This window comes from Penaeus monodon, chromosome 26 (assembly GCF_015228065.2).
Source record: "Penaeus monodon isolate SGIC_2016 chromosome 26, NSTDA_Pmon_1, whole genome shotgun sequence".
Lineage (NCBI taxonomy): Eukaryota > Metazoa > Arthropoda > Malacostraca > Decapoda > Penaeidae > Penaeus > Penaeus monodon.
The window spans coordinates 37,818,152-37,845,172 of NC_051411.1; the positions used below are offsets into that span (position 1 = coordinate 37,818,152).

Here is a 27,021-nt window from a genome sequence, read left to right on the forward strand (position 1 = left end):
TCAATCTCCCTTGATCTTATCTCCCTTATCATGATGGTGTCGATTGAGCTGCATGTCCGTCCGTCTGCGGGATTTTCCTTCAATTTCCGGTAATATCTTCTTGCTTTTTTTTTTATAAACGACGAGGAGGTTTTGACGTCATGCTTCTGCTTTATAAGATGAGCTGAGACGTCGTCCGGAGTCACAATACGTCGAACCTGCGAAGTGAAAGCTGCTGTCAAATCACCGACTGTATTTTTTTGTAAACATTGCAACTATGCATTTCAACAGGTATGTTCATTGGCTGTGATGAGTCGTTAAAAAGGTGGAATTGATAGTTTGCAACAATGTAAACAAAGTTAGATCAATCAGAAAATGAAATGAAATAATAAGTAGTAAATAAAGATAAAAGTAAAGAAAGAAAAAATGATTAAATCAGTCGAAAATGAAATGAAATATCAAGTAATAATAATAAAAAAATGTTGAATTAAATCGTTCAAATAATTAGACCCAAGAACGAAATGAATAACAAAACAACCAAAAATGCTAATGATAATAATAATAATAATAATAATAATAGTAATAATAATAATAATAATAATAATAATAATAATAATAATAATAACAAGCAAAACAAAATTAAAAAAGAAGCCACACCAACACGACCACTAACCCGGACCCCCAACCCTACGACAGGCTTGTCGCGTCTATCGCGCTCCTGACGGTCGCAGGCGTGAGTCGGGGAAGCCCAGTGGTCGTCACAGCCCCTCCCGAAGTGGCCGCCCTGTGCCCCTACACGCCGGGGGAGTACCCTCTGCTGCTGCCCAACCCCGTCGACTGCGGCTCCTTCTACATGTGCAGCTGGTACGGGACGGCCTTCCTTCAGTATTGTCCAGCGGGGCTGCACTTCAACGTCAAGCTACAAGTGTGTGACTATCCGGGTCACGCCGACTGTGTCCAGAGAACTACAGCTGTTCCTGTCAACGTAACTACAGCTGTTCCAGTCAATGTAACTACAGCTGTTCCAGTCAATGTAACTACGGCTGTTCCAGTTAATGTTACTACAGCTGTTCCAGTCAACATAACCACAGCTGTTCCAGTTAATGTAACCACAGCTGCACCAGTCAATTCAACTACAGCTGCACCAGTCAACGTAACTACAGCTGTTCCAATCTCCAAAGTAGCTGCAGCTGCTTAAGTTCCAGTGTAACAGCGGTGTGACCACGCCTGCTCCAAACAGCTGTTTTTTCGCCGCAGATATTCGAATTTCGGATCTAATTACAGTTTATGGAGTCATTCTGAACCGCATTTTCATAATTTAAAATACTTTTTTATTAATGTTTTTTTGTAAATTAATTTATTTGTTGAGATGTTTTAAGAATAAAATGTTTTATTAATCATGTCTTGTTTCTTTAACGAAAGGTATTCAGTTTGCGAAATTCAGTTACACGGAAGTGGTTATAACATAATAAAATATTCTAAAAAATTAAATGATATTATACATGATAAATCATGACATAAAACTACAATAAAAAAAAACAAAAATTATATTCGATAATTTTGTTGATAAAACATAGCATTAAATCTCTTGAAATTAATATGATGCTGAACACAGTTGATAATATAGATAGACAAGATCGATATGTATAGATACAGAGACGCCCCCACCCAAGTATACACACAGGCACGGCCTATGGGCACCAAGGGATGAATCTTAGGGTACTTGTGGCACTGCTGTAGGGTCAAATTTTAAGGCCTCGGGTTTCTGAGAATGCCCCGACGTCTGAATCTATTTTTTGTATGTTTTTTTTTGTTGTTGTTGTTTTATGACACGCAATCAAACGCTTATATTGGCTCTCTGTATCTCCTTATATGTCATGTTAGATTCGCCGAGAAGGGACCATGTGGTGAATGTTGTACTTGTAAACACACTAGATACTATTGTAAATTATAGACGTACAAATGTGCTTATTTTATTTTATTTTTCCTTTTTTTCTGAATCAAAGGATGTATCTGTACTATCTTCTGAATTTCTGAAATATAGAAAATCATTACAAGATATCACACACACACACACACACACACACACACACACACACACATGTGTGTATATATATATATATATATATATATATATATATATATATATATATATATATATATTGGCGCAGCTTTCAACGAATATATATATTTTTTTTCTCACGTATACCCCTTACACTCAATCCTTTCCCTTATCTTTAGACTAGAGGTTATTGTATATTATAAAAACGTATTGTATGGATTATCCTCTTTTTATTTGACGCCATTCTCCCCGATATAAGAGAATTCGCTCGTCCGTGAAATTCACTTGATAAAATAAAGTTTCTCCCGACGCTGTCTACCTCAACCGTCTGTCTACATCTACTGTGAAACCTGTAGAAAAAAAAACACTCAAATATGATGTCTAACTGGTTTGTAAAATTGTTTCTCAATATATCACCACACTTTTAACTTATAAGGTGTGTGTGCCGCTAACACGAATGTAGAATATAAGCTGCAGTAATTTTGGGTACAGCGTAAGTGTTCATTAAAGCAAAACTGATATTTTCATTCATCGTCAGGCTGCTCGTAGCGTTGGCTTTGCTCACCATCGCAGGTATGAGCCACAGCTGCCCTCTGGCTCCTCCCGAAATGGCCGCTTATGGCCCTTACACACCGAGGAAGTAGCCTCTACTGCTGCCCAACCACGTCGACTGCGGTTCCTTCTACATGTGCAGCTGGTAGGGAACGGCCTTCTTGTAATACCGCCCTCATGCTATGCAATTCAACGCCCAAATATACAGGTGTGTGACTGTTCTGCTTACGCCAACTGTGTGGAAAGCACCGTGGCTGCCTTTTGCCTCCAAGTAAGTACAGCTTTCCGAGTCATCAGTTCAACCAAGTTATCTCGCCTCGGGTGTAACTACAGCTGTTCCAAGCGATGGTCTAAATAAATGGTATTCCAAGCGCTGATCTAAATACATAGTTTATCTTCCAGGAAGTTGTTTAGAGTCAAATATTTCCTTTACTGAATTGATTTAATCATCATGGTAAATAATAACGCCAAGATCGCTGGTAAATATTCATATATGAAAATGTTACGTAGAAAACGATAAATGTCTATAAAAAAATCAATTGGAATAAAAATTGCGCAAGATTTTATCACATAGAAGCTGATAATGAATAGTCAGATAACGCTGAAGTAATTTCCTGTGATAATAATAACCTCTATCCATAAATTTCATCGGAAACAGGGCAATAAAATAAACCAATAATGGAAGAGTCAATATAATAGTTCAAAGAAGCCAAAGAGAAATATCTACACATAATGAATCTGAAATTACCGATTGCTTTTCCCGTTTATATTTCATAATCAATTTGCTTCATAAAGTCTCTGCGCAATAATGAAAATCTACCCCTTTGCTTTATAACACCAGGGATAGCCAAGGGAAGTATGAACGTAAATACAAAAGAAAAAACTAAAATAATTATGTATGAACCGTATTCATGTTAACAAATGTAGAAAAGGTATGAATGAGAAGGAATATCTTCACAGTACAAGAGATGTATTTGACCGGTTTCGAATACAGCTCCGTCAGAAATACATGTATTTCTGACGAAGCTATAATCAGTCAAATATATCTCTTGTATTGTGAAGATCTTCATTCGCATTCATGCCTGTTCTACGAATAGGTATTTTTAATTATTCGACTAATGTATGTATTTTTCTTTCTCGCTCGTTTTTTTTTTTTTTTTTTATTACTGTTTCATTCTCTCTCTCTCTCTCTCTCTCTCTCTCTCTCTCTCTCTCTCTCTCTGCGCTTCTAATCACCTATCAGACACCTTCTTTGTCTCTTTCTCTGTCTCTCCTACAACCATGTCTTTTCCCTATTCTTCTGTTGTTTGTTTGCAATCTTCCCAGGGAGTCCTCTCAGGGAGAACCTTCTTCAACACACGAAAACTGAGGATTATTCTGAGTTCCTTGATGTCTGTGGTTTGACATCATTCTTCCGTCTTATAAGGCGAAACTCTCGTCCACACAAATCCCTTGAAAAGAGGCTATCACAGAACACCAAACGTCTCATTCGTCTGTTAGTTTTGGAAAACCTTCGTCATGAAGTTTCAAAGGTGTGTAGATAGCTTTATTGTGCCACACAATTTATTCCAGAAACGTAGATATACAGGATGTACTGCATACTCAAATACACCATGAATCATTACAACCATGAATATACAATTAAGTGTTCAGTCAGGCAAATTAAACAATTCTTCTTCATCTCCGTCAGCGTGACTGCGTCTCTGTCGCTGCTGGTCGTGGCAGGAGTGAGTCACGGCCTCCCAGCCGCCGTCACTGCCCCTCCTCCTGTGGCCGCTCAGTGACCCTACACGCCGGGGCCGAACCTTCTTTTACTATTGTTGGTTCGGGTTTTCAACGAATATTCACTGATATTTCGTAAGCTTTAGATAAGGCTCTGGGAAATAGGTTTTAGTAAATATTTTCCTTTTAGGAACTTGCATTTATAACCCCTTGGATTGGGAGACATAACAAGTAATGGTCTGCATGTTACAGTTCATTATTCCATTCTCAATCGTAGGTTCTGAGCTACACATACACACACACACTCGTGCGTATATTGATGCATATATACAGACACATGTATAAGCATATCCATTCAACTTTCTATATCTATCTGTATGTCTATAGAACTGTCTATTGTCAAAGTCTATTTGTGTCGCAGACGATTTTGTTTCCTGCTTTCATTTGTTTTGTTTACAATTCGCTCCCATGAATCCTCCTTATCTCCACACTGTGCTTATCAGCTCCTCCCGGGGAGAACCTGGTTCGGTGGAGGAATGCCTTGGATATTTCTTGATTTCCTTTGACGGCGACACAAGATTAGAAAATGGATTAAAGGAATTATTCTGAGTTCGTCGATGGCTATGTTCTGACGTCATTCTTCCAACTTATAAGGCGAAACTCTCGTCCAGACAAGTCACTCGAAAAGAGGATATCACAGAACACCAAACGTCTCATTCGTCTGTTAGTTTTGGAAAATCTTCGTCATGAAGTTTCACAGGTGTGTACATGGCTTATTTTGCTGTAGTTTATTCCAGAAACATAAATGTACAGATCGTACTACAAATACATTAAGACCAAGAATATACAATTAAATGTTCAGTCAGGCAAATTAACCAATTCGTCATCATCTTTGTCAGCGTGGTCCTATCTCTGTCGCTGCTGGTCGTTGCAAAACTGAGTCACGGCCTCCCAGCCGCCGTCACGGCCCCTCCTCAGGTGGCCGCTCAGTGTCCCTACACCCCGGGGCCGGTCCCTCTGTTGCTGCCCAACCCCGTCGACTGCGGTTCCTTCTACATGTGCAGCTGGTATGGGACAGCCTTTTTGCAGCACTGTCCTCCTGTGCTGCACTTCAATGCCAAACTGCAGGTGTGTGACTCTCCTGCAAACGCCAACTGTGTCCACAGAACCACAGCTGCTCCTGCCTCCAACACCACTACTGCTGCTCCAACCTCCAATGGGACATCAACTGTTCCTGTTTCCAACGTAACCACAGCTGCCCCAACTTCAAATATAACTACAGCTGTTCCAATCAACAATGCGACTATAGTTGTTACTTCTCCAGCGTGACCTTATCTTTTCCAAAATCCACTGTAACCGTAGCTGCATCCAGCTGGGCCATGCAGCTACGATTATGCAGTCACTATCAAGATGGTTCCTAATGTGTCATGCATTTACTTTGCAATAAACCTTTTGAATACAAGCTTTGCCTTTTCCATGCATTTTTTTCGTGATTCTTATGCTTAGCTTACATAGCTGCGGAAAATACATATGAAATAAACATGACAACTTTACAAGAATATAGACCTTAAACAAAAGCAAAAATTAGATAAGATTATGATAGACCTTGAGATACACAAATTATGATGACAAGAGCAGCTACTTAAAACAGAACGGCGAAAGAAAAAAGGAATATGAGTTATAAAAGAAGAATGAAATCGAATTGAATACATCTGTAAAAGACGGGCATGTGACTAAGTGGTTGGATACAAAGCTCAACACCCACGATGGAGAATGAAATAACCAACTGTAACATACAGATCATTTTTTTGTTATGACTCACAACCCATGACATTATAAATGCAAGTTCCTAAATGGGAAAATATTATTTCAGATCTCTCTATCGACACAAATATTTATAACTTACGATATTTAAGAGAACAGTCATTGAACATTAAAAAAACACTAGTAAAGTAAGGTTCGTAAATACAACTTTTATATTTTCTGATCCTTGACAAGCCTCGTCCCACTCTGCACATATTTCTACACTACATAAATTCCTTTTTCCAGAAAATGAAGTGCAGCGCTTCATGTCTCTGAGTCCTGTGCTACATTCGCCTTCATAAGACCTTCTGGGGACCGGTTTTGTTTTGCTTTTTCATTGCGTTGTCAATCTGGCATTCAGCAGCTTTAATCTATTATGATCATTTCTTTATTTTGTTCTTCATTATATTGCACGATATTGCATTTGATTACCTATTTCTTAGTTGTTAATTATTTGCTCATGTATCTCGCTGAAGACCAGTTGTGATTTGTTTTTGAGTTCAATAGTCTTGTGAAGTTTATAAGATTTTTCTTTCTCTTCATATAATTTCTGGAGTTTTGTAAACAAGGAGAATGAGGATCATGAAATGACAGTGTCCAAAAGATGAAGCTTGTGTTTAAAAAGTTTATTTCAAAATAAATACACAATACTTGAGGAAACGTCTTAATAGCAATTATTATCGTCCTCTTGAATAACTCTGGATAGTAGAGCACCTGGAGATATAGGAGACTAGAACAACTGGATGCAGCTACGGTTATACTGGAGTTTGGAAACGCTGCGGTCACAAAGGAGAAGGAACAGCTGTGGTCGCATTGGTAATAGGAACATGCGTGGTTACATTGCTGATTGGAGCAGTTGCAGTGATATTGGAGGTTGGAACAACTGTAGTTACGTTGGGGACAGCAACAGTTGATGTCACATTGGAGACTGGGGCAGCAGTGGAGACAGGAGGAGCTGTGGTTCTCTGGACACAGTTGGCGTGAGCAGGAGAGTCACACACCTGCAGTTTGGCGTTGAAGTGCAGCACAGGAGGACAGTGCTGCAAGAAGGCCGTCCCATACCAGCTGCACATGTAGAAGGAGCCGCAGTCGACGGGGTTGGGCAGCAGAAGAGGGACCGGCCCCGGCGTGTAGGGGCACTGAGCGGCCACCTGAGGAGGGGCCGTGACGGCGGCTGGAAGGCCGTGACTCACTCCTGCGACGACCAGCAGCGACAGAGACGCGACCAAACTGACGGAGACAAAGAAAAGTACTGTCATTCTGCCTTACAGGATACAATGCCATACAATAATATGTGTGAAGCATATGACCTATATTAAATTCTAAAGCGAAAACAATACAGTTATAAATCAAAACCGCTTACACACCTGATGAACGCCATATCTGAAAATTTCTCACAGATAACAAAAGTAGACGACTGAGAGCCTGACGTTAGGAGAACCTTGTTGTGTTGCCAAAAGTTCCTCTCGAATGCATTGGTCGGACGAGCGCCTTACCTTTTAACAATGAGGAGTGACGTCAAAACACAGACGTCAAGGAACATCGAGTAATTCCCTATAGTACGTTTCGATGACGTCTCGATGAGATAAGATTCCTTAATCCTCTTAGCCGGACCTATCTCTGGAAAAGCTGATATGCACAGGTGGAAACACAACGAAAGGAGGGAATTTAATGTGGATGGCCGCAGGTTTTGGCTTAAAGTGTAGGGGTTATCTGTCTCTTTCCCCTAGTTTGCGGGGCCGTAGGAGCCAACGAGACCTAAGCCTCCGGCCTCCTGTTTCGGCACAGAGTAATTGTCATTGGCGTTGTCTTGTGCACTATTACATTTGGTAGCGTCTTTCAGCAAGAAGACATAAAATATGTGAAACAGTCATTTGCCCAAAGCATTCACCAAAGATATACAAGATTAAAAGCTTGTATAATGAATGAAACGTAAAATTAAATAATCAGAGTGAAATTAAACTTAAAAGAAAACGTTAAAATAAATTAAATAAATGAGAGAACTTTACTGTTATCAATCAGTTTTTTATATTCACTTCCATCATTCATTTGTGATATACTTAACGTTATTTTATCATTCCCATTTGAAGCCTCTTGGAAAAACGAAACAAAAGTCAAACTCAAAACCATTATTATTAAAATTAAACACAAAAGAAAAGAATAAACCTCCGAAAAACATAAAAGTACAGCACAAATACACTTAAAAAGGGCAATCTTCAATAAAACGAATAAAAAACAATACCTCTTAATGCTGCAGACTCACTGTATGATTCCATAAAAGTCACGTAAATTCAAACAAAGCACAAATAAAATGATAAAATCAGAGAAGAATGGTGGCATCTGAAGGACAGCCGACCGTGGTTAAGGACGATGCCGTTGAAACTCAGCAAGTGTAGGACCACTTATTGCAAACAAGTCGTGCGCCAGGAGATGTTCGCGCTTAGACTTATTTCCTCGTTAAATCGTCGCTTCTCTTAAATGTTCTATAAAAATACAAATTATCTGAAACTTGCGTGAATTTTGAAAATAAAGGAGGTTGATGAAGAAGATGCTACATAAAACAACATAACACTAAAATAGAAAATCAAATACATAAATTTAATAGACGTAAAATTGGTCCGTGGGCTAGCTGAGGGTTGGCGCCAAATGCGTGAAGATTTTCCTAGCCTGTCCGTCGCACTTGGGGCATCTTGCTATCCGTATCTACGAGGGCGACCCACTGACTTTATCCCTCGCAGGCCTGAGGGGACATCGTGACGTCGTTGCCTCGTTAGCTGGGCCAATTCCTAAAGCAAGAACAAAATGTCCAGCGTCTCCAATCCTCCACCGCAGCGCCTCGTCAAGCGGTACCTTCTGCAGCGTCGCCGTCAGCGTCCGTCAGGATCTTACGCCCTGGTCACACTTAATATATGGTTGCGGACACTTGTGGGGATTTAGATGATGCTGAGCGGGTTGGGTTGCCAAAAGAGCAGTAGGACGGCAGTCTCACTACAAAAGGACACTTGTTTCTGTTGTTAGGACAATTGTTGTAGATGATGTTGTTCAGTGCCTCGAGTGAATGTTAAGGCGTTTGCGTTTAAGCAAATACAGATACTTTTTTAAAAACTGGTAATAACGATAATAATACCAATTGTAAGTTCATTAACGCTATGAAAAATAACTAATGAGCAATGTCTATCCAAAACAAACACATAAACAAGCGTCAAAGAATGAAATTATGGTCTAAATGGCTATTAGGGGTTTATATGGCTAATACAAATCTATGCACAATGCGGAATCCTGACAGCTTCATCTTAAGTATTAATTGACATCGTTTTATTCTAACTCTCATATGGAGTTAAAGTTCTATTACGAAAGCATATCTGTTTAAGTTCAATATAATATTCAAAAAGCCAAAAGAATATCTACACATTATTAATCTGAAATTACGTTGTTTTAATTTATTCATAATAATTGCTTTTTTAAAGTCTCTGGCAATAATAAAATCTACCTTGCGTTATAACACCAGGATAGCCAAGGGAAGTATGAACGTAAATACATTAGACAAAAACTAATAAATATGTAGAACGTATTCATGTTAAGAAGTATAAGATATGAATGAAAATAAATATCTTCAAAAAACAAGAGAATGTATCTGACCCGTTTTGATTATATCTTCGTCAGAAATACATTATTTTGACGAAGATAAAATCGAAACCGTCAATATATCTCTTGTATTGTGAAGATACTAATTCTCATTCACAACTGTTCTAAGATATGAGTTTTAATATCCGATAATGTGTATTTTCTTTCTCGCTATCTTATTTTCATTAATATTCTCTCTCATTTTATGCAGCTCTTCCTTTGCTCTAATCTTCTCTCGTCTCTCTTCTCTCTTTGCGCTTCTAATCAACATAATCACCTTCTTTGTCTCTTTCTCTGTTCTTACACATGTCTTTCATCTGTTCTTCGTTGTTTGTTTGCAGTTTGTTCAGTTCAGTCTTCCCAGGGTAGAACCTTCTTCATCACCGTAAAATGAGGTATATTCTGAGTTCCTTGATGTCTGTGGTCTGACTCATCTCTCCTCTTATAGGGCGAAACTCTCTCCACACAAATTCCCTTGAAAGAGGTATATCAGTCACCCTAAAGTCTCATTTTCTGTTTCTATTTTTTGAACTTCTTCGTCATGAAGTTTCACAGTTGTAGATAGCTTTATTGTGCCACACAATTTTTCCAAAACTAGATATACTGGATGTATCTGCATACTTAAATGACCCATGAATCATACAACCTGATTACAATTAAGTGTTCGTCGGCAATAAACTAATCTTCTTATCTCCGTCAGCGTCTGCGTCTCTGTCGCTGTGGACTGTCAGATGAGTCACGGCCTCCAGTCGCCGTCACTGCCCCTTCTCCTGTGGACGCCTCAATCATGACCCTACACGCCGGCCAACCTCTTTACTAGTGTTGGTTCGGGTTTTCAACGAATTTTCATGATATTCCGTAGCTTTAGATATGGCTCTGGAAATAGATTTTCGTCAAATTCCTTTTAGGAATTTGCTTTTAACGCAGGATTGCGAGACATAACAGTAACTGCTTTATGTTGCAGTTGATTTAATCCATTCTCCATCGTGGATTGAGCGTGGCCCAACAACTATCACTATGCCTGTTTTTTAAACTTATTTTCTTCCTTTTTTGTCATCCTGTTTAATGGGTGACCGTTAATTTCTGTCGCCATTGAATTCAGTCAATTAGTTGATACTACAATAATGACAAGGTACACATCACACAGTCGCCGTGTATGAGCATAATATATTACATATATATATCCATTCAATTCTATATCTATTCCGTATTCTATGGAACGTCTATTGTCAAGTCTATTTGTGTCACAGAGATTTTGTTTCTGCTCTTCCCTTGATTTTTTACAATTCGCTCCCATGAATCCTCCTTTCTCCACGTGGTTACAGTCCTCCGGGGAGAACCCGGTTCGTGGAGGAATGCCTTGGATTTTCTTGATTCCTTTGACGGCGACACAAGATTAGAAAACGATTAAGGAATTATTTGAGTTCGTCGATGGCTATTTCTGCGTCATTCTTCCAACTTATAGCAAGCCTCGTACAGATAATCACTCGAAAAGAGGATATCAAGACACAAACGTCTCATTCGTCTGTTAGTTTGGAAAATCTTCGTCATGAAGTTTCACAGGTGTGTACATGCTTATTGTGCTTATAGTTTATCCAGAAAAATTAAAAATCGTACACAAATAACTACAAATACATTAAGACCAAGATATAACATTAAATGTTATCAGGCAAATTAACCAATTCGTCATCTTTGTCAGCGTGGTCCTATCTCTGTCGCTGCTGGTCGTTGCAAAACTGAGTCACGGCCTCCCAGCCGCGTCAGGCCCCTCCTCAGGTGGCCGCTCAGTGTCCCTACACCCCGGGGCCGGTCCCTCTGTTCTGCCCAACCCGTCACTGCGGTTCCTTCTACAGTGCGGTTGGTATGGGACGCCTTTTTGCAGCACTGTCCTCCTGAGCTGCACTTCAATGCCAACTGCAAGGTGTGTTTTCCCTGCAAACAGCCACTGCGTCCACACAACATGCTGCTCTCTGCCATCACACACTACTGCTGCTCCAACTAATAGACACACTGTTCCTGTTTCCAACTAACCACAGCTGCCCCACTTCAATATACCACGCTGTTCCAATCACAACTGCGACTATTTTGTTACTTCTCACGTGACCTTATCTTTTCAAAATCCACTGTACCGTACTGCATCCAGCTGGCCATGCAGCTACGATTAGCAGTCACTATCAAGATGTTCCATAATTGTCATAAATTTTTTGCAAGATCCTTTGAATACAAGTTTGCCTTTTTCCATGCATTTTTTTTCGTGATCTTAGCTATATAATAGCTGCGGAAAATAATATGAAATAAACATGACACTTACAAGAATATAGACCTTAAACAAAAGCAAAAATAGAAAAGTTATGAAGACTGAGATACACAAAATTATGATGACAAGAGCAGCATATTTAAATCAGAACGGCGAAAGAAAGAGGAGGAATATGAGTTATATGAAAGAATCAATTGAATCATGTAAAATAGGCATGTGACTAAGGTTTTTTACAGAACTCAACACCACGATGGAAAATGAAATAACAACTGTAACATACATATTTTTTATATGACACAAATCCATGCATTATAAATACAAGTACCTAATGGAAAAATTGATTCAATCTCTTATCGACAAAATATTCAAAACTTACGAATTTTAAGAGACAGTCATTGAACATTGCAACCAACAGAAATTTTCGTAAATACAACTTTTATATTTCTGATTTCTTGACAACTCGTCCACTCTGCACTATTTCCACTAATAAATCCTTTTCGAAAGTGAGTGCAGCTTCATGTCTCTGAGTCCTGTCTACATTCGCCTTCATAAGACCTTCTGGGGACCGTTTTTTTGCTTTTTCATTGCGTTGTCAATCTGGCATTCAGCAGCTTTAATCTGTTATAATCATTTCTTTATTTTGTTCTTCATTATATTGCACGATATTGCATTTGATTACCTATTTCTTAGTTGTTAATTATTTGCTCATGTGTCTCGATGAAGACCAGTTGTGATTTGTTCTTCAGTTCAATAGTCTTGTGAAGTTTTTAAGATTTTTCTTTCTCTTCATATAATTTCTGGAGTTTTGTAAACCAAGGAGAATGAGGATCATGAAATGACAGTGTCCAAAAGATAAAGATTGTGTTTAAAAAGTTTATTTCAAAATAAATACACAATACATGAGGAAACGTCTTAATAGCAATTATTATCATCCTCTTGAATAACTCTGGATAGTAGAGCACCTGGAGATATAGAAAACTAGAACAACTGGATGCAGCTACGGTTATACTGGAGTTTGGAAACGCTGCGGTCATAAAGGAGAAGGAACAGCTGTGGTCGCATTGGCAATAGGAACATGTGTGGTTACATTGCTGATTGGAGCAGTTGCAGTTATATTGGAGGTTGGGACAACTGTAGTTACGTTGAAGACAGCAACTGTTGATGTCACATTGGAGACTGGGGCAGCAGTGGAGACAGGAGGAGCTGTGGTTCTCTGGACACAGTTGGCGTGAGCAGGAGAGCACACACCTGCAGTTTGGCGTTGAAGTGCAGCACAGGAGACAGGCTGTAACAGGGCCGTCCCATACCAGCTGCACATGAGAAGGAACCGCAGTCGACGGGGTTGGGCAGCAGCAGAGGGATAGGCCCCGGCGTGTAGGGGACCGAGGCGGCCGACCTGAGCGAGGGGCCGGCGGCGGCTGGAAGGCCGTGACTCACTCCTGCGACGACCAGCAGCGACAGAGACGGAAACCAAAAAATGACGACTAAAGAACAATTCTGTCATTCTTATCAGGATACAATCAATAAATTTTGTGTGATGCATATGACATAATTTAATTTCTAAAGCGAAAACCCAATGCAGTTATAATCAAAACTGTTCACACCTGATGAACGACATATCTGACAATTCTCACGATAACAAAGTTGATGCTGAGAGTGACGCTTAGGAGAACCTTGTTGTGTCCAAAAGTTACATCTCGAATGCAATGCTCGGACGAGCGATCTACTTTTAACAATAGAGTGACGTCAAACACAGACGTCAAGAAACATCAATAATTCCTATAGTACCGTTTCGATGACGTCTCGATGAGGGAAGATTCCTTAAAGGTCCTTTAGCCGGACCTATTCTGGAAGCTGAAAGCACAGGTGGTAACAAACGAAAGGAGTGAATTTAATGTGGTAGGCTCAGATGTTTGGCTTAAAGGACATTTTTTTAGTTAACGACAGTTGTAATGATGTTGGTTCAAGTGCTACGAGGATGTTAATGGTATGATGGGTTGAGTGCAAATACTGAATTTAAAACTGGTATCAACGAAAAAACCAATTGTAAGTCTATAATAACGCTATGACAAAATAAATAAGCATGTCTATCCAAAAAACCATAACAAGCGTCATAAGAATAAAATGATTTTATAATAAGCTTATTTGTGGGTTAATGGCAAGATACAATCTCACACAAACGCGGAATCCTGAACAATGTTCCATCTAAGTATTAATGTACATTTCATTGTATCTTCAACTCATACTCATGAGTTAATATTATCTACACAGAAAGTATAATTCGTAGGATGAACATAATATTCAAAGAAGCAAAGAGATTTTATACTACAATATTAATCTGAAATTTACGATTGCTTTTACCCGTTATAATCATAATCAATTTGCTTTATAAAGTCTCTGCGCAAAATAAAATCTACACCCTTTGCTTTATAACACCAGGGATAGCAAGGGAAAATGAACGTAAATAAAAAGAAAAAACTAAATAATTATGTATGAACCGTATTCATGTTACAAGTAAAAAGGTATGAATGAGAAGGAATATCTTCACAGTCAAGAGATGTATTTGACCGTTCGAATACAGCTCCGTCAGAAATACATGTATTTCTGACGAAGCTATAATCAGTCAAATATATCTCTTGTATTGTGAAGATCTTCATTCGCATTCATGCCTGTTCTATAAATAGGTATTTTTAATTATTCGACTAATGTATGTATTTTTCTTTCTCGGTCGTTTTATTATTATTATTATTATTGTTTCATTCTCTCTTTCTCTCTCTATCTCTCACTCTCTCTCACTTTCTCTCTCTCTCTCTCTCTCTCTGCTCTTCTAATCACCTATCAGTCACCTTCTTTGTCTCTTTTTCTGTTTCTCCTACAACCATGTCTTTTCCTTGTTCTTCCGTTGTTTGTTTGCAGTTTGTTCAGCCCCAGTCTTCCCAGGGAGAACCCTTCTTCAACACATGAAAACTGGGGATTATTCTGAGTTCCTTGATGTCTGTGGTCTGACATCATTCTTCCATCTTATAAGGCGAAACTCTCGTCCACACAAATCCCTTGAAAAGAGGCTATCACAGAACACCAAACGTCTCATTCATCTGTTAGTTTTGGAAAATCTTCGTCATGAAGTTTCACAGGTGTGTAGATAGCTTTATTGTGCCACACACTTTACTCCAGAAACGTAGATATACAGGATGTACTGCATACTCAAATACACCATGAATCATTACAACCATGAACATACAATTAAGTGTTCAGTCAGGCAAATTAAACAATTTTTCATCTCCGTCAGCGTGACTGCGTTTCTGTCGCTGCTGGTCGTCGCAAGAGTGAGTCACAGCCTCCCAACCCTCGTCACGACCCCTCCTCCTGTGGCCGCTCAGTGACCCTACACGCCGGTGCCGAACCTCCTTTTACTAGTGTTGGTTCGGGTTTTCAACGAATATTCACTGATATTTCGTAAGCTTTAGATAAGGCTCAATATTTTCCTTTTAGGAACTTGCATTTATAACCCCATGGATTGGGAGACATAACAAGTAATGGTCTGCATCTTACAGTTCATTATTCCATTCTCCATCGTAGGTTCTGAGCTACACATATACACACATACGTGTGTATATTGATGCATATATACAGACACATGTATAAGCATATCCATTCAACTTTCTATATCTATCTGTATGTCTATGGAATTGACTATTGTCAAAGTCTATTTGTGTCGCAGACGATTTTGTTTCCTGCTCTTTCATTTGTTTTGTTTACAATTCGCTCCCATGAATCCTCCTTATCTCCACACTGTGCTTATCAGCTGCTCCCGGGGAGAACCCGGTTCGGTGGAGGAATGCCTTGGATTTTTCTTGATTTCCTTTGACGGCGATACAAGATTAGAAAACGGATTAAAGGAATTATTCTGAGTTCGTCGATGGCTATGTTCTGACGTCATTCTTCCAACTTATAAGGCGAAACTCTCGTCCAGACAAGTCACTCGAAAAGAGGATATCACAGAACACCAAACGTCTCATTCGTCTGTTAGTTTAGGAAAATCTTCGTCATGAAGTTTCACAGGTGTGTACATGGCTTATTGTGCTATACAGTTTGTTCCAGAAAAAAATTTACAGATCGTACTACAAATACAAATACACCATGAATCATTAAGACCAAGAATATACAATTAAGTGTTTATCCAGGCAAATTAACCAGTTCGTCATCTTTTTCAGCGTGGCCCTATCTCTGTCGCTGCTGGTCGTTGCAAAACTGAGTCACGGCCTCCCAGCCGCAGTCACGGCCCCTCCTCAGGTGGCCGCTCAGTGCCCCTACACCCCGGGGCCGGTCCCTCTGTTGCTGCCCAACCCCTTCGACTGCGGCTCCTTCTACATGTGCAGCTGGTATGGGACGGCCCTGTTGCAGCACTGTCCTCCTGTGCTGCACTTCAACGCCAAACTGCAGGTGTGTGACTCTCCTGCAAACGCCAACTGTGTCCAGAGAACCACAGCTGCTCCTGCCTCCATCACCACTACTGCTGCTCCAATCTCCAATGTGACATCAGCTCTTCCTGTCTCCAATGTAACTACAGCAGCCCCAACTTCAATAACTACAGCTGTTCCAATCAACAATGCGACCACAGTCGTTACGTCTCCAGCGTGACTACATCTTTTCCAAACTCCACTGTAACCGTGGTCCATGTATCCAGTGTTCAGGGTAACCACGCCTTTACCAGACTTCAGACTACGATTACAGTCACTATCAAGATGGTTCCTAATGTGTCATGCATTTACTTTGCAATAAACCTTTTGAATACAAGCTTTGCCTTTTCCATGTATTCATTTCGTGATATTATGCTTAGTTAACATAGCTGCGGAAAATACATTATATGAAATAAACTTTAAAAGCAAAAAATAAATAAGATTATGATAGACCTTGAGACACACAAATAATGATGACAAGAGCAGCCACTTAAAACAGAATGGCAAAAGAAAAAAGGAAGAATATGAGTTATAAAATAAGAATGAAATCGAATTGAATATATATATCTGTAAAGGACGGGCATGTGATTAGGTGGTTGGGTACAAAGCTCAACACCCATCATGGAGAATGAAATAGCCAACTGTAACATACAGACCATTTTTTGTTATGACTCATAATCCATGACATTATAAATCCTAAATGGGAAAACATTGATTCAGATCTCTCTATCGACACAAATATTTATAACTTACGAAATTTAAGAGAACAGTCATTGAACATTGAACCAACACTAGTAAAAAAATGGTTCGTAAATACAACTTTTACATTTTCTGATCCTTGACAAGCCTCGTCCCACTCTGCACATATTTTCACACAACATAAAATCCTTTTTCCAGAAAATGAAGTGCAGCGTTTCATGTCTCTGAGTCCTGTGCTGCACTCGCCTTCAGAAGACCTCCTGGGGACCGGTTGTCTTCAGATCTCCTTTCGCCAATAAATTGTTGACTAATTTTGTTCTGTAATCATGAACTTCTAATTATCTCTATATTTTGCTTTTTCATTACGTCATTCTGGTATTCAACAGCTTTAATCCCTGTTATAATTATTTCTTTATTTTGTTCTTCATTATATTACACGATCTTGCATTTAATTACCTATTTCTTAGTTGTTAATTATTTGCTCGTGTGTCTCGCTGAAGACCAGTTGTGATTTATTTTTAAGTTCAATATTCTTGTGAAGTTTTTAAGATTTTTTTCTCTTCATATAATTTCTGGAGTTTTGTAAAAGAAGGAGAATGAGGATCATGAAATGACAGTGTCCAAAAGATAAAGATTGTGTTTAAAAAGTTTATTTCAAAATAAATACACAATACTTGAGGAAACGTCTTAATAGCAATTATTATCGTCCTCTTGAATAACTCTGGATAGTAGAGCACCTGGAGATATAGGAGACTAGAACAACTGGATGCAGCTACGGTTACACTGGAGTTTGGAAACGCTGCGGTCACAAAGGAGAAGCTGTGGTCGCATTGGCAATAGGAACATGTGTGGTTACATTGCTGATTGGAGCAGTTGCAGTTATATTGGAGGTTGGGACAACTGTAGTTACGTTGAAGACAGCAACTGTTGATGTCACATTGGAGACTGGGGCAGCAGTGGAGACAGGAGGAGCTATGGTTCTCTGGACACAGTTGGCGTGAGCAGGAGAGTCACACACCTGCAGTTTGGCGTTGAAGTGCAGCACAGGAGGACAGTGCTGTAACAGGGCCGTCCCATACCAGCTGCACATGTAGAAGGAACCGCAGTCGACGGGGTTGGGCAGCAGCAGAGGGATAGGCCCCGGCGTGTAGGGGCACTGAGCGGCCACCTGAGGAGGGGCCGTGACGGCGGCTGGAAGGCCGTGACTCACTCCTGCGACGACCAGCAGCGACAGAGACGCGACCAAACTGACGGAGACAAAGAAAAGTTCTGTCATTCTACCTTACAGGATACAATGCCATACAATAATTTTGTGTGATGCATATGACATATATTAAATTCTAAAGCGAAAACAATACAGTTATAAATCAAAACTGCTTACACACCTGATGAACGCCATATCTGAAAATTTCTCACAGATAACAAAAGTAGACGACTGAGAGCCTGACGTTAGGAGAACCTTGTTGTGTTGCCAAAAGTTCCTCTCGAATGCAATGCTCGGACGAGCGCCTTACCTTTTAACAATGAGGAGTGACGTCAAAACAGAGACGTCAAGGAACATCGAGTAATTCCCTATAGTAAGTTTCGATGACGTCTCGATGAGATAAGATTCCTTAATCCTCTTAGCCGGACCTATCTCTGGAAAAGCTGATAAGCACAGGTGGAAACACAACGAAAGGAGGGAATTTAATGTGGATGGCCTCAGGTTTTGGCTTAAAGGACACTTTTTTTTAGTTAACGACAGTGTGTTGTAGATGATGTTGGTTCAGTGCTACGAGGAATGTTAATGGCGTTGATGGGTTGAGTGCAAATACTGATATTTTTTAAAAAACTGGTAATAACGAGAATAATAACAATTGTAAGTTCTATAATAACGCTATTGACAAAATAAAATGAGCAATGTCTATCCAAACAAACACACATAAACAAGCGTCATAAGAAATAAAATATGACTTTATAATAGGGCTTATTTGTGGGGTTATATGGCCAAGATACAAATCTCATCACCCAATGCGGAATCCTGAACAAGCATTCCATCTTAAGTATTAATGTACATTTCATTTTACCTTCTAACTCATCACTCATGGAGTTAATAGTTCTATCTACAGAAAGCATATCTGTTATAGGATCAATATAATAATTCAAAGAAGCCAAAGAGATATATCTACACATTATTAATCTGAAATTACCGATTGTTTTTCCCGTTTATATTCATAATCAATTTGCTTTATAAAGTCTCTGCGCAATAATGAAAATCTACCCCTTTGCTTTATAACACCAGGGATAGCCAAGGGAAGTATGAACGTAAATACAAAAGAAAAAACTAAAATAAATATGTATGAACCGTATTCATGTTAACGAATGTATAAAAGATATGAATGAAAATGAATATCTTCACAATAGAAGAGATATATCTGACCCGTTTCGATTATATCTTCGTCAGAAATACATGTATTTCTGACGAAGATATAATCGAAACCGGTCAAATATATCTCTTGTATTGTGAAGATACTAATTCTCATTCACACCTGTTCTATAAATATGTAGTTTTAATTATCCGACTAATGTGTGTATTTTTCTTTCTCGCTTTCCTTTTTTTCTATTAATATTTCTCTCTCTCTTTATGCCTTGCTCTTCCTCTTGCTCTCATTCTCTCTCTCTCTCTCTCTCTCTCTCTCTGCGCTTCTAATCACCCATCAATCACCTTCTTTGTCTCTTTCTCTCTTTCTCCTACAACCATGTCTTTTCCTTGTTCTTCCGTTGTTGGTTTGCAGTTTGTTCTGCCCGAGTTTTCCCAGGGAGAACCTTCTTCAACACACGAAAACTGGGGATTATTCTGAGTTCCTTGATGTCTGTGGTCTGACATCATTCTTCCATCTTATAAGGCGAAACTCTCATCCACACAAATCCCTTGAAAAGAGGCTATCACAGAACACCAAACGTCTCATTCATCTGTTAGTTTTGGAATTTTTCTTTCTCGCTCGTTTTTTTTTTTTTTTTTTTTTTTATTGCTGTTTCATTCTCTCTCTCTCTCTCTCTCTCTCTCTCTCTGCGCTTCTAATCACCTATCAGACACCTTCTTTGTCTCTTTCTCTGTCTCTCCTACAACCATGTCTTTTCCCTATTCTTCTGTTGTTTGTTTGCAATCTTCCCAGGGAGTCCTCTCAGGGAGAACCTTCTTCAACACACGAAAACTGGGGATTATTCTGAGTTCCTTGATGTCTGTGGTCTGACATCATTCTTCCATCTTATAAGGCGAAACTCTCGTCCACACAAATCCCTTGAAAAGAGGCTATCACAGAACACCAAACGTCTCATTCGTCTGTTAGTTTTGGAAAATCTTCGTCATGAAGTTTCAAAGGTGTGTAGATAGCTTTATTGTGCCACACAATTTATTCCAGAAACGTAGATATACAGGATGTACTGCATACTCAAATACACCATGAATCATTACAACCATGAATATACAATTAAGTGTTCAGTCAGGCAAATTAAACAATTCTTCTTCATCTCCGTCAGCGTGACTGCGTCTCTGTCGCTGCTGGTCGTGGCAGGAGTGAGTCACGGCCTCCCAGCCGCCGTCACTGCCCCTCCTCCTGTGGCCGCTCAGTGACCCTACACGCCGGGGCCGAACCTCCTTTTACTAGTGTTGGTTCGGGTTTTCAACGAATATTCACTGATATTCCGTAAGCTTTAGATAAGGCTCTGGAAAATAGATTTTCGTCAATATTTTCCTTTTAGGAATTTGCGTTTATAACTGCATGGATTGCGAGACATAACAAGTAATGGTTTGCATGTTGCAGTTGATTAATCCATTCTCCATCGTGGGATCTGAGCTGTGTGCCCAACCACCTAGTCACATGCCCATGTTTTAATTTATCACTTATTTTCTTCCTTTTTTGTCATCCTGTTCTAATGGGTGACCGTTAATTTTCTGTCGCCATTGGAATTCAGTCAATATTATATGATACTACATAATCCAATGATCAAGTACACATACACACACGCTCGTGCGTATATTGATGCATATATATATACACATATATAAGTATATCCATTCAACTTTCTATATCTATCTGTATGTCTATGGAACTGTCTATTGTCAAAGTCTATTTGTGTCACAGACGATTTTGTTTCCTGCTCTTCCCTTTGTTTTGTTTACAATTCGCTCCCATGAATCCTCCTTATCTCCACACTGTGCTTATCAGCTGCTCCCGGGGAGAACCCGGTTCGGTGGAGGAATGCCTTGGATTTTTCTTGATTTCCTTTGACGGCGACACAAGATTAGAAAACGGATTAAAGGAATTATTCTGAGTTCGTCGATGGCTATGTTCTGACGTCATTCTTCCAACTTATAAGGCGAAACTCTCGTCCAGACAAGTCACTCGAAAAGAGGATATCACAGAACACCAAACGTCTCATTCGTCTGTTAGTTTTGGAAAATCTTCGTCATGAAGTTTCACAGGTGTGTACATGGCTTATTGTGCTGTATAGTTTATTCCAGAAACATAAATGTACAGATCGTACTACAAATACATTAAGACCAAGAATATACAATTAAGTGTTTATCCAGGCAAATTAACCAATTCGTCATCATCTTTGTCAGCGTGGTCCTATCTCTGTCGCTGCTGGTCGTTGCAAAACTGAGTCACGGCCTCCCAGCCGCCGTCACGGCCCCTCCTCAGGTGGCCGCTCAGTGTCCCTACACCCCGGGGCCGGTCCCTCTGTTGCTGCCCAACCCCGTCGACTGCGGTTCCTTCTACATGTGCAGCTGGTATGGGACAGCCTTTTTGCAGCACTGTCCTCCTGTGCTGCACTTCAACGCCAAACTGCAGGTGTGTGACTCTCCTGCAAACGCCAACTGTGTCCAGAGAACCACAGCTGCTCCTGCCTCCAACACCACTACTGCTGCTCCAACCTCCAATAGGACATCAGCTGTTCCTGTTTCCAACGTAACTACAGCTGCCCCAACTTCAAATATAACTACAGCTGTTCCAATCAACAATGCGACTATAGTTGTTACTTCTCCAGCGTGACCTTATCCTTTCCAAAATCCACTGTAACCGTAGCTGCATCCAGCTGGGCCATGCAGCTACGATTATGCAGTCACTATCAAGATGGTTCCTAATGTGTCATGCATTTACTTTGCAATAAACCTTTTGAATACAAGCTTTGCCTTTTCCATGCATTTTTTTCGTGATTCTTATGCTTAGCTTACATAGCTGCGGAAAATACATATGAAATAAACATGACAACTTTACAAGAATATAAACCTTAAACAAAAGCAAAAATTAGATAAGGTTATGATAGACCTTGAGATACACAAATTATGATGACAAGAGCAGCTATTTAAAACAGAACGGCGAAAGAAAAAAGGAAGAATATGAGTTATAAAATAAGAATGAAATCGAATTGAATACATCTGTAAAAGACGGGCATGTGACTAAGTGGTTGGGTACAAAGCTCAACACCCACGATGGAGAATGAAATAACCAACTGTGACATACAGATCATTTTTTTGTTATGACTCACAACCCATGACATTATAAATACAAATTCCTAAATGGGAAAATATTGATTCAGATCTCTCTATCGACACAAATATTTATAACTTACGTAATTTAAGAGAACAGTCATTGAACATTAAAAAAAAAACACTAATAAAGTAAGGTTCGTAAATACAACTTTTATATTTTCTGATCCTTGACAAGCCTCGTCCCACTCTGCACATATTTTTACACTACATAAATTCCTTTTTCCAGAAAATGAAGTGCAGCGCTTCATGTCTCTGAGTCCTGTGCTACATTCGCCTTCATAAGACCTTCTGGGGACCGGTTTTGTTTTGCTTTTTCATTGCGTTGTCAATCTGGCATTCAGCAGCTTTAATCTGTTATAATCATTTCTTTATTTTGCTCTTCATTATATTGCACGATATTGCATCTGATTACCTATTTCTTAGTTGTTAATTATTTGCTCATGTATCTCGCTGAAGACCAGTTGTGATTTGTTTTTGAGTTCAATAGTCTTGTGAAGTTTATAAGATTTTTCTTTCTCTTCATATAATTTCTGGAGTTTTGTAAACAAGGAGAATGAGGATCATGAAATGACAGTGTCCAAAAGATAAAGATTGTATTTAAAAAGTTTATTTCAAAATAAATACATAATGCTTGAGGAAACGTCTTAATAGCAATTATTATCGTCCTCTTGAATAACTCTGGATAGTAGAGCACCTGGAGATATAGGAGACTAGAACAACTGGATACAGCTACGGTTACACTGGAGTTTGGAAACGCTGCGGTCACAAAGGAGAAGGAACAGCTGTGGTCGCATTGGTAATAGGAACATGCGTGGTTACATTGCTGATTGGAGCAGTTGCAGTGATATTGGAGGTTGGAACAACTGTAGTTACGTTGGGGACAGCAACAGTTGATGTCACATTGGAGACTGGGGCAGCAGTGGAGACAGGAGCAGCTGTGGTTCTCTGGACACAGTTGGCGTGAGCAGGAGAGTCACACACCTGCAGTTTGGCGTTGAAGTGCAGCACAGGAGGACAGTGCTGCAAGAAGGCCGTCCCATACCAGCTGCACATGTAGAAGGAGCCGCAGTCGACGGGGTTGGGCAGCAGAAGAGGGACCGGCCCCGGCGTGTAGGGGCACTGAGCGGCCACCTGAGGAGGGGCCGTGACGGCGGCTGGGAGGCCGTGACTCACTCCTGCGACGACCAGCAGCGACAGAGACGCGACCAAACTGACGGAGACAAAGAAAAGTTCTGTCATTCTGCCTTACAGGATACAATGCCATACAATAATATGTGTGAAGCATATGACCTATATTAAATTCTAAAGCGAAAACAATACAGTTATAAATCAAAACCGCTTACACACCTGATGAACGCCATATCTGAAATTTTCTCACAGATAACAAAAGTAGACGACTGAGAGCCTGACGTTAGGAGAACCTTGTTGTGTTGCCAAAAGTTCCTCTCGAATGCATTGGTCGGACGAGCGCCTTACCTTTTAACAATAAGGAGTGACGTCAAAACACAGACGTCAAGGAACATCGAGTAATTCCCTATAGTACGTTTCGATGACGTCTCGATGAGATAAGATTCCTTAATCCTCTTAGCCGGACCTATCTCTGGAAAAGCTGATAAGCACAGGTGGAAACACAACGAAAGGAGGGAATTTAATGTGGATGGCCGCAGGTTTTGGCTTAAAGTGTAGGGGTTATCTGTCTCTTTCCCCTAGTTTGCGGGGCCGTAGGAGCCAACGAGACCTAAGCCTCCGGCCTCCTGTTTCGGCACAGAGTAATTGTCATTGGCGTTGTCTTGTGCACTATTACATTTGGTAGCGTCTTTCAGCAAGAAGACATAAAATATGTGAAACAGTCATTTGCCCAAAGCATTCACCAAAGATATACAAGATTAAAAGCTTGTATAATGAATGAAACGTAAAATTAAATAATCAGAGTGAAATTAAACTTAAAAGAAAACGTTAAAATAAATTAAATAAATGAGAGAACTTTACTGTTATCAATCAGTTTTTTATATTCACTTCCATCATTCATTTGTGATATACTTAACGTTATTTTATCATTCCCATTTGAAGCCTCTTGGAAAAACGAAACAAAAGTCAAACTCAAAAACCATTATTATTAAAATTAAACACAAAAGAAAAGAATAAACCTCCGAAAAACATAGAAGTACAGCACAAATACACTTAAAAAGGGCAATCTTAAATAAAACGAATAAAAAACAATACCTCTTAATGCTGCAGACTCACTGTATGATTCCATAAAAGTCACGTAAATTCAAACAAAGCACAAATAAAATGATAAAATCAGAGAAGAATGGTGGCTATCTGAAGGACAGCCGACCGTGGTTAATGAGCCGATGCCTGTACGCAACTCCAGCAAGGTGGTTGACCCCACCTTATTTATGCAAACAAGGTCGTGCGCCAGGAGATGTTCGCGCATCTAGACTTATTTCCTCGTTAAACATCGTCTGCCTTCTCTAAATGTTTCTATAAAAATACAAATTTATCTGAAGATTGCCGTGAATTTTGAAAATTAAAGGTTTAATGAAGAAAAATATACATAAAACAATATAAACACTAAAAGAAGAAAGTCAATATACATAAATTTAAATAGACGATAAAAATTGTTTCCGTGGGCTAGCTGAGGGGTTTGGCGCCAAATGCCCGTTGAAGATTTTCCCTCTGCCTTGTCCGTCGCCATCTTGGGCGCCATCTTGCTATCCCCGTATCTACGAGGGCGACCCACTGACGTTATCCCTCGCAGGCCTCGAGGGGGACATCGTGACGTCGTTGCCTCGATTAGCTTGGGCCAAATTTCCTAAAAAAAAACTAAAAATGTCCAGAGCGTCTCTATCCTCCACCTGCAGCGCCTCCGTCAGGCGGTACCTTCTGCAGCGTCGCCGTCAGCGTCTCCGTCAGGATCCTCACGCCTTGGTCCACACTTGTAATATTGGTCGCGGGGACACTTTGTGGGGGTTTAGGATGATGCTGAGCGGGTGTGGGTTGCCAAAAGGAGCAGTAGGAGCGGCAGCTCACTACAAAAGGACACTTTTTTTTTTGTTAACGACAATGTGTTGTAGATGATGTTGGTTCAGTGCCTCGAGGAATGTTAATGGCGTTGATGGGTTGAGTGCAAATACAGATAATTTTTTAAAAACTGGTAATAGCGAGAATAATAACAATTGTAAGTTCTATAATAACGCTATTGACAAAATAAAATGAGCAATGTCTATCCAAACAAACACACATAAACAAGCGTCATAAGAAATAAAATATGACTTTATAATAGGGCTTATTTGTGGGGTTATATGGCCAAGATACAAATCTCATCACAAACTGCGGAATCCTGAACACTCGTTCCATCTTAAGTATTAATGTACATTTCATTTTACCTTCTAACTCATCACTCATGGAGTTAATAGTTCTATCTACAGAAAGCATATCTGTTATAGGATCAATATAATAATTCAAAGAAGCCAAAGAGATATATCTACACATTATTAATCTGAAATTTACGATTGTTTTTCCCGTTTATATTCATAATCAATTTGCTCTATAAAGTCTCTGCGCAATAATGAAAATCTACCCCTTTGCTTTATAACACCAGGGATAGCCAAGGGAAGTATGAACGTAAATACAAAAGAAAAAACTAAAATAAATATGTATGAACCGTATTCATGTTAACGAATGTATAAAAGATATGAATGAAAATGAATATCTTCACAATAGACGAGATGTATCTGACCCGTTTTGATTATATCTTCGTCAGAAATACATGTATTTCTGACGAAGATATAATCGAAACCGGTCAAATATATCTCTTGTATTGTGAAGATACTAATTCTCATTCACACCTGCTCTATAAATATGTAGTTTTAATTATCCGACTAATGTGTGTATTTTTCTTTCTCGCTTTCCTTTTTTTCTATTAATATTTCTCTCTCTCTCTCTCTGCCTTGCTCTTGCTCTCATTCTCATTCTCATTCTCTCTCTCTCTCTCTGTCTGTCTCTCTCTCTCTCTCTCTCTGCGCTTCTAACCACCCATCAATCACCTTCTTTGTCTGTTTCTCCTACAACCATGTCTTTTCCTTGTTCTTCCGTTGTTTGTTTGCAGTTTGTTCAGCCCCAGTCTTCTCAGGGAGAACCCTTCTTCAACACATGAAAACTGGGGATTATTCTGAGTTCCTTGATGTCTGTGGTCTGACATCATTCTTCCATCTTATAAGGCGAAACTCTCGTCCACACAAATCCCTTGAAAAGAGGATATCACAGAACACCAAACGTCTCATTCGTCTGTTAGTTTTGGAAAATCTTCGTCATGAAGTTTCAC

General features: G+C 39.6%; 5 protein-coding genes and 2 pseudogenes across 8 annotated transcripts in view; 3 read left to right on the forward strand and 4 right to left on the reverse strand.

Moving 5' to 3' along the window:
• The window catches only part of LOC119590128 (vascular endothelial zinc finger 1-like), an 18,881-nt gene extending 17,502 nt beyond the window's left edge, over window positions 1-1,379 (forward strand). For 3 of the 4 annotated variants that reach the window (XM_037938904.1, XM_037938903.1, XM_037938906.1), the window contains exon 3: window positions 943-1,379. In XM_037938904.1, coding sequence (XP_037794832.1) covers window positions 943-1,177 — 235 coding nt within the window. In that variant the 3' untranslated portion in view covers window positions 1,178-1,379. Of the gene's footprint in view, window positions 1-162; window positions 271-675 lie in introns of those variants that run through there. The other variant, XM_037938902.1, reaches the window with a different exon arrangement.
• Window positions 1-7,587, reverse strand: part of LOC119590125 — a 39,733-nt pseudogene extending 32,146 nt beyond the window's left edge.
• On the forward strand, window positions 4,862-5,777 carry LOC119590130 (peritrophin-1-like). Its single transcript, XM_037938908.1, has 2 exons — window positions 4,862-5,075; window positions 5,215-5,777. Exons 1-2 carry the CDS (start codon window positions 5,062-5,064, stop codon window positions 5,642-5,644), a joined length of 444 nt encoding a protein of 147 aa, XP_037794836.1. The 5' UTR covers window positions 4,862-5,061; the 3' UTR covers window positions 5,645-5,777.
• Window positions 6,726-18,405, reverse strand: LOC119590133 (integumentary mucin A.1-like). The gene is made up of 2 exons (XM_037938911.1): window positions 18,314-18,405; window positions 6,726-7,281 (listed from the first exon to the last, which is right to left on the reverse strand). Exon 2 carries the CDS (start codon window positions 7,189-7,191, stop codon window positions 6,901-6,903), a length of 291 nt encoding a protein of 96 aa, XP_037794839.1. The 5' UTR covers window positions 7,192-7,281; window positions 18,314-18,405; the 3' UTR covers window positions 6,726-6,900.
• LOC119589689 lies at window positions 12,883-14,881 on the reverse strand (annotated as a pseudogene).
• Window positions 15,945-22,328, forward strand: LOC119590136 (peritrophin-55-like). The gene is given in 5 exon segments (XM_037938915.1): window positions 15,945-16,061; window positions 16,214-16,623; window positions 16,626-16,685; window positions 18,335-18,356; window positions 21,807-22,328. Coding segments are annotated over 5 exon segments (894 nt in total). The 5' UTR covers window positions 15,945-16,047; the 3' UTR covers window positions 22,195-22,328.
• Window positions 17,787-24,182, reverse strand: LOC119590135 (endochitinase A1-like). The gene is made up of 3 exons (XM_037938914.1): window positions 24,042-24,182; window positions 23,461-23,904; window positions 17,787-18,405 (listed from the first exon to the last, which is right to left on the reverse strand). Exons 1-3 carry the CDS (start codon window positions 24,053-24,055, stop codon window positions 17,964-17,966), a joined length of 900 nt encoding a protein of 299 aa, XP_037794842.1. The 5' UTR covers window positions 24,056-24,182; the 3' UTR covers window positions 17,787-17,963.
• Between the last annotated feature and the right edge of the window lie 2,839 nt (window positions 24,183-27,021).

Coding starts and splice junctions, on each gene's coding strand:
- LOC119590135 (XM_037938914.1), bottom strand. Junction 18,406..23,460: donor ACAGCTGTTCCTTCTCCTTT/GTGACCGCAGCG, acceptor TGTCTCCGTCAG/TTTGGTCGCGTCTCTGTCGC.
- LOC119590133 (XM_037938911.1), bottom strand. CDS start 7,191: ATGTGCAGCTGGTATGGGACGGCCTTCTTGCAGCACTGTCCTCCTGTG.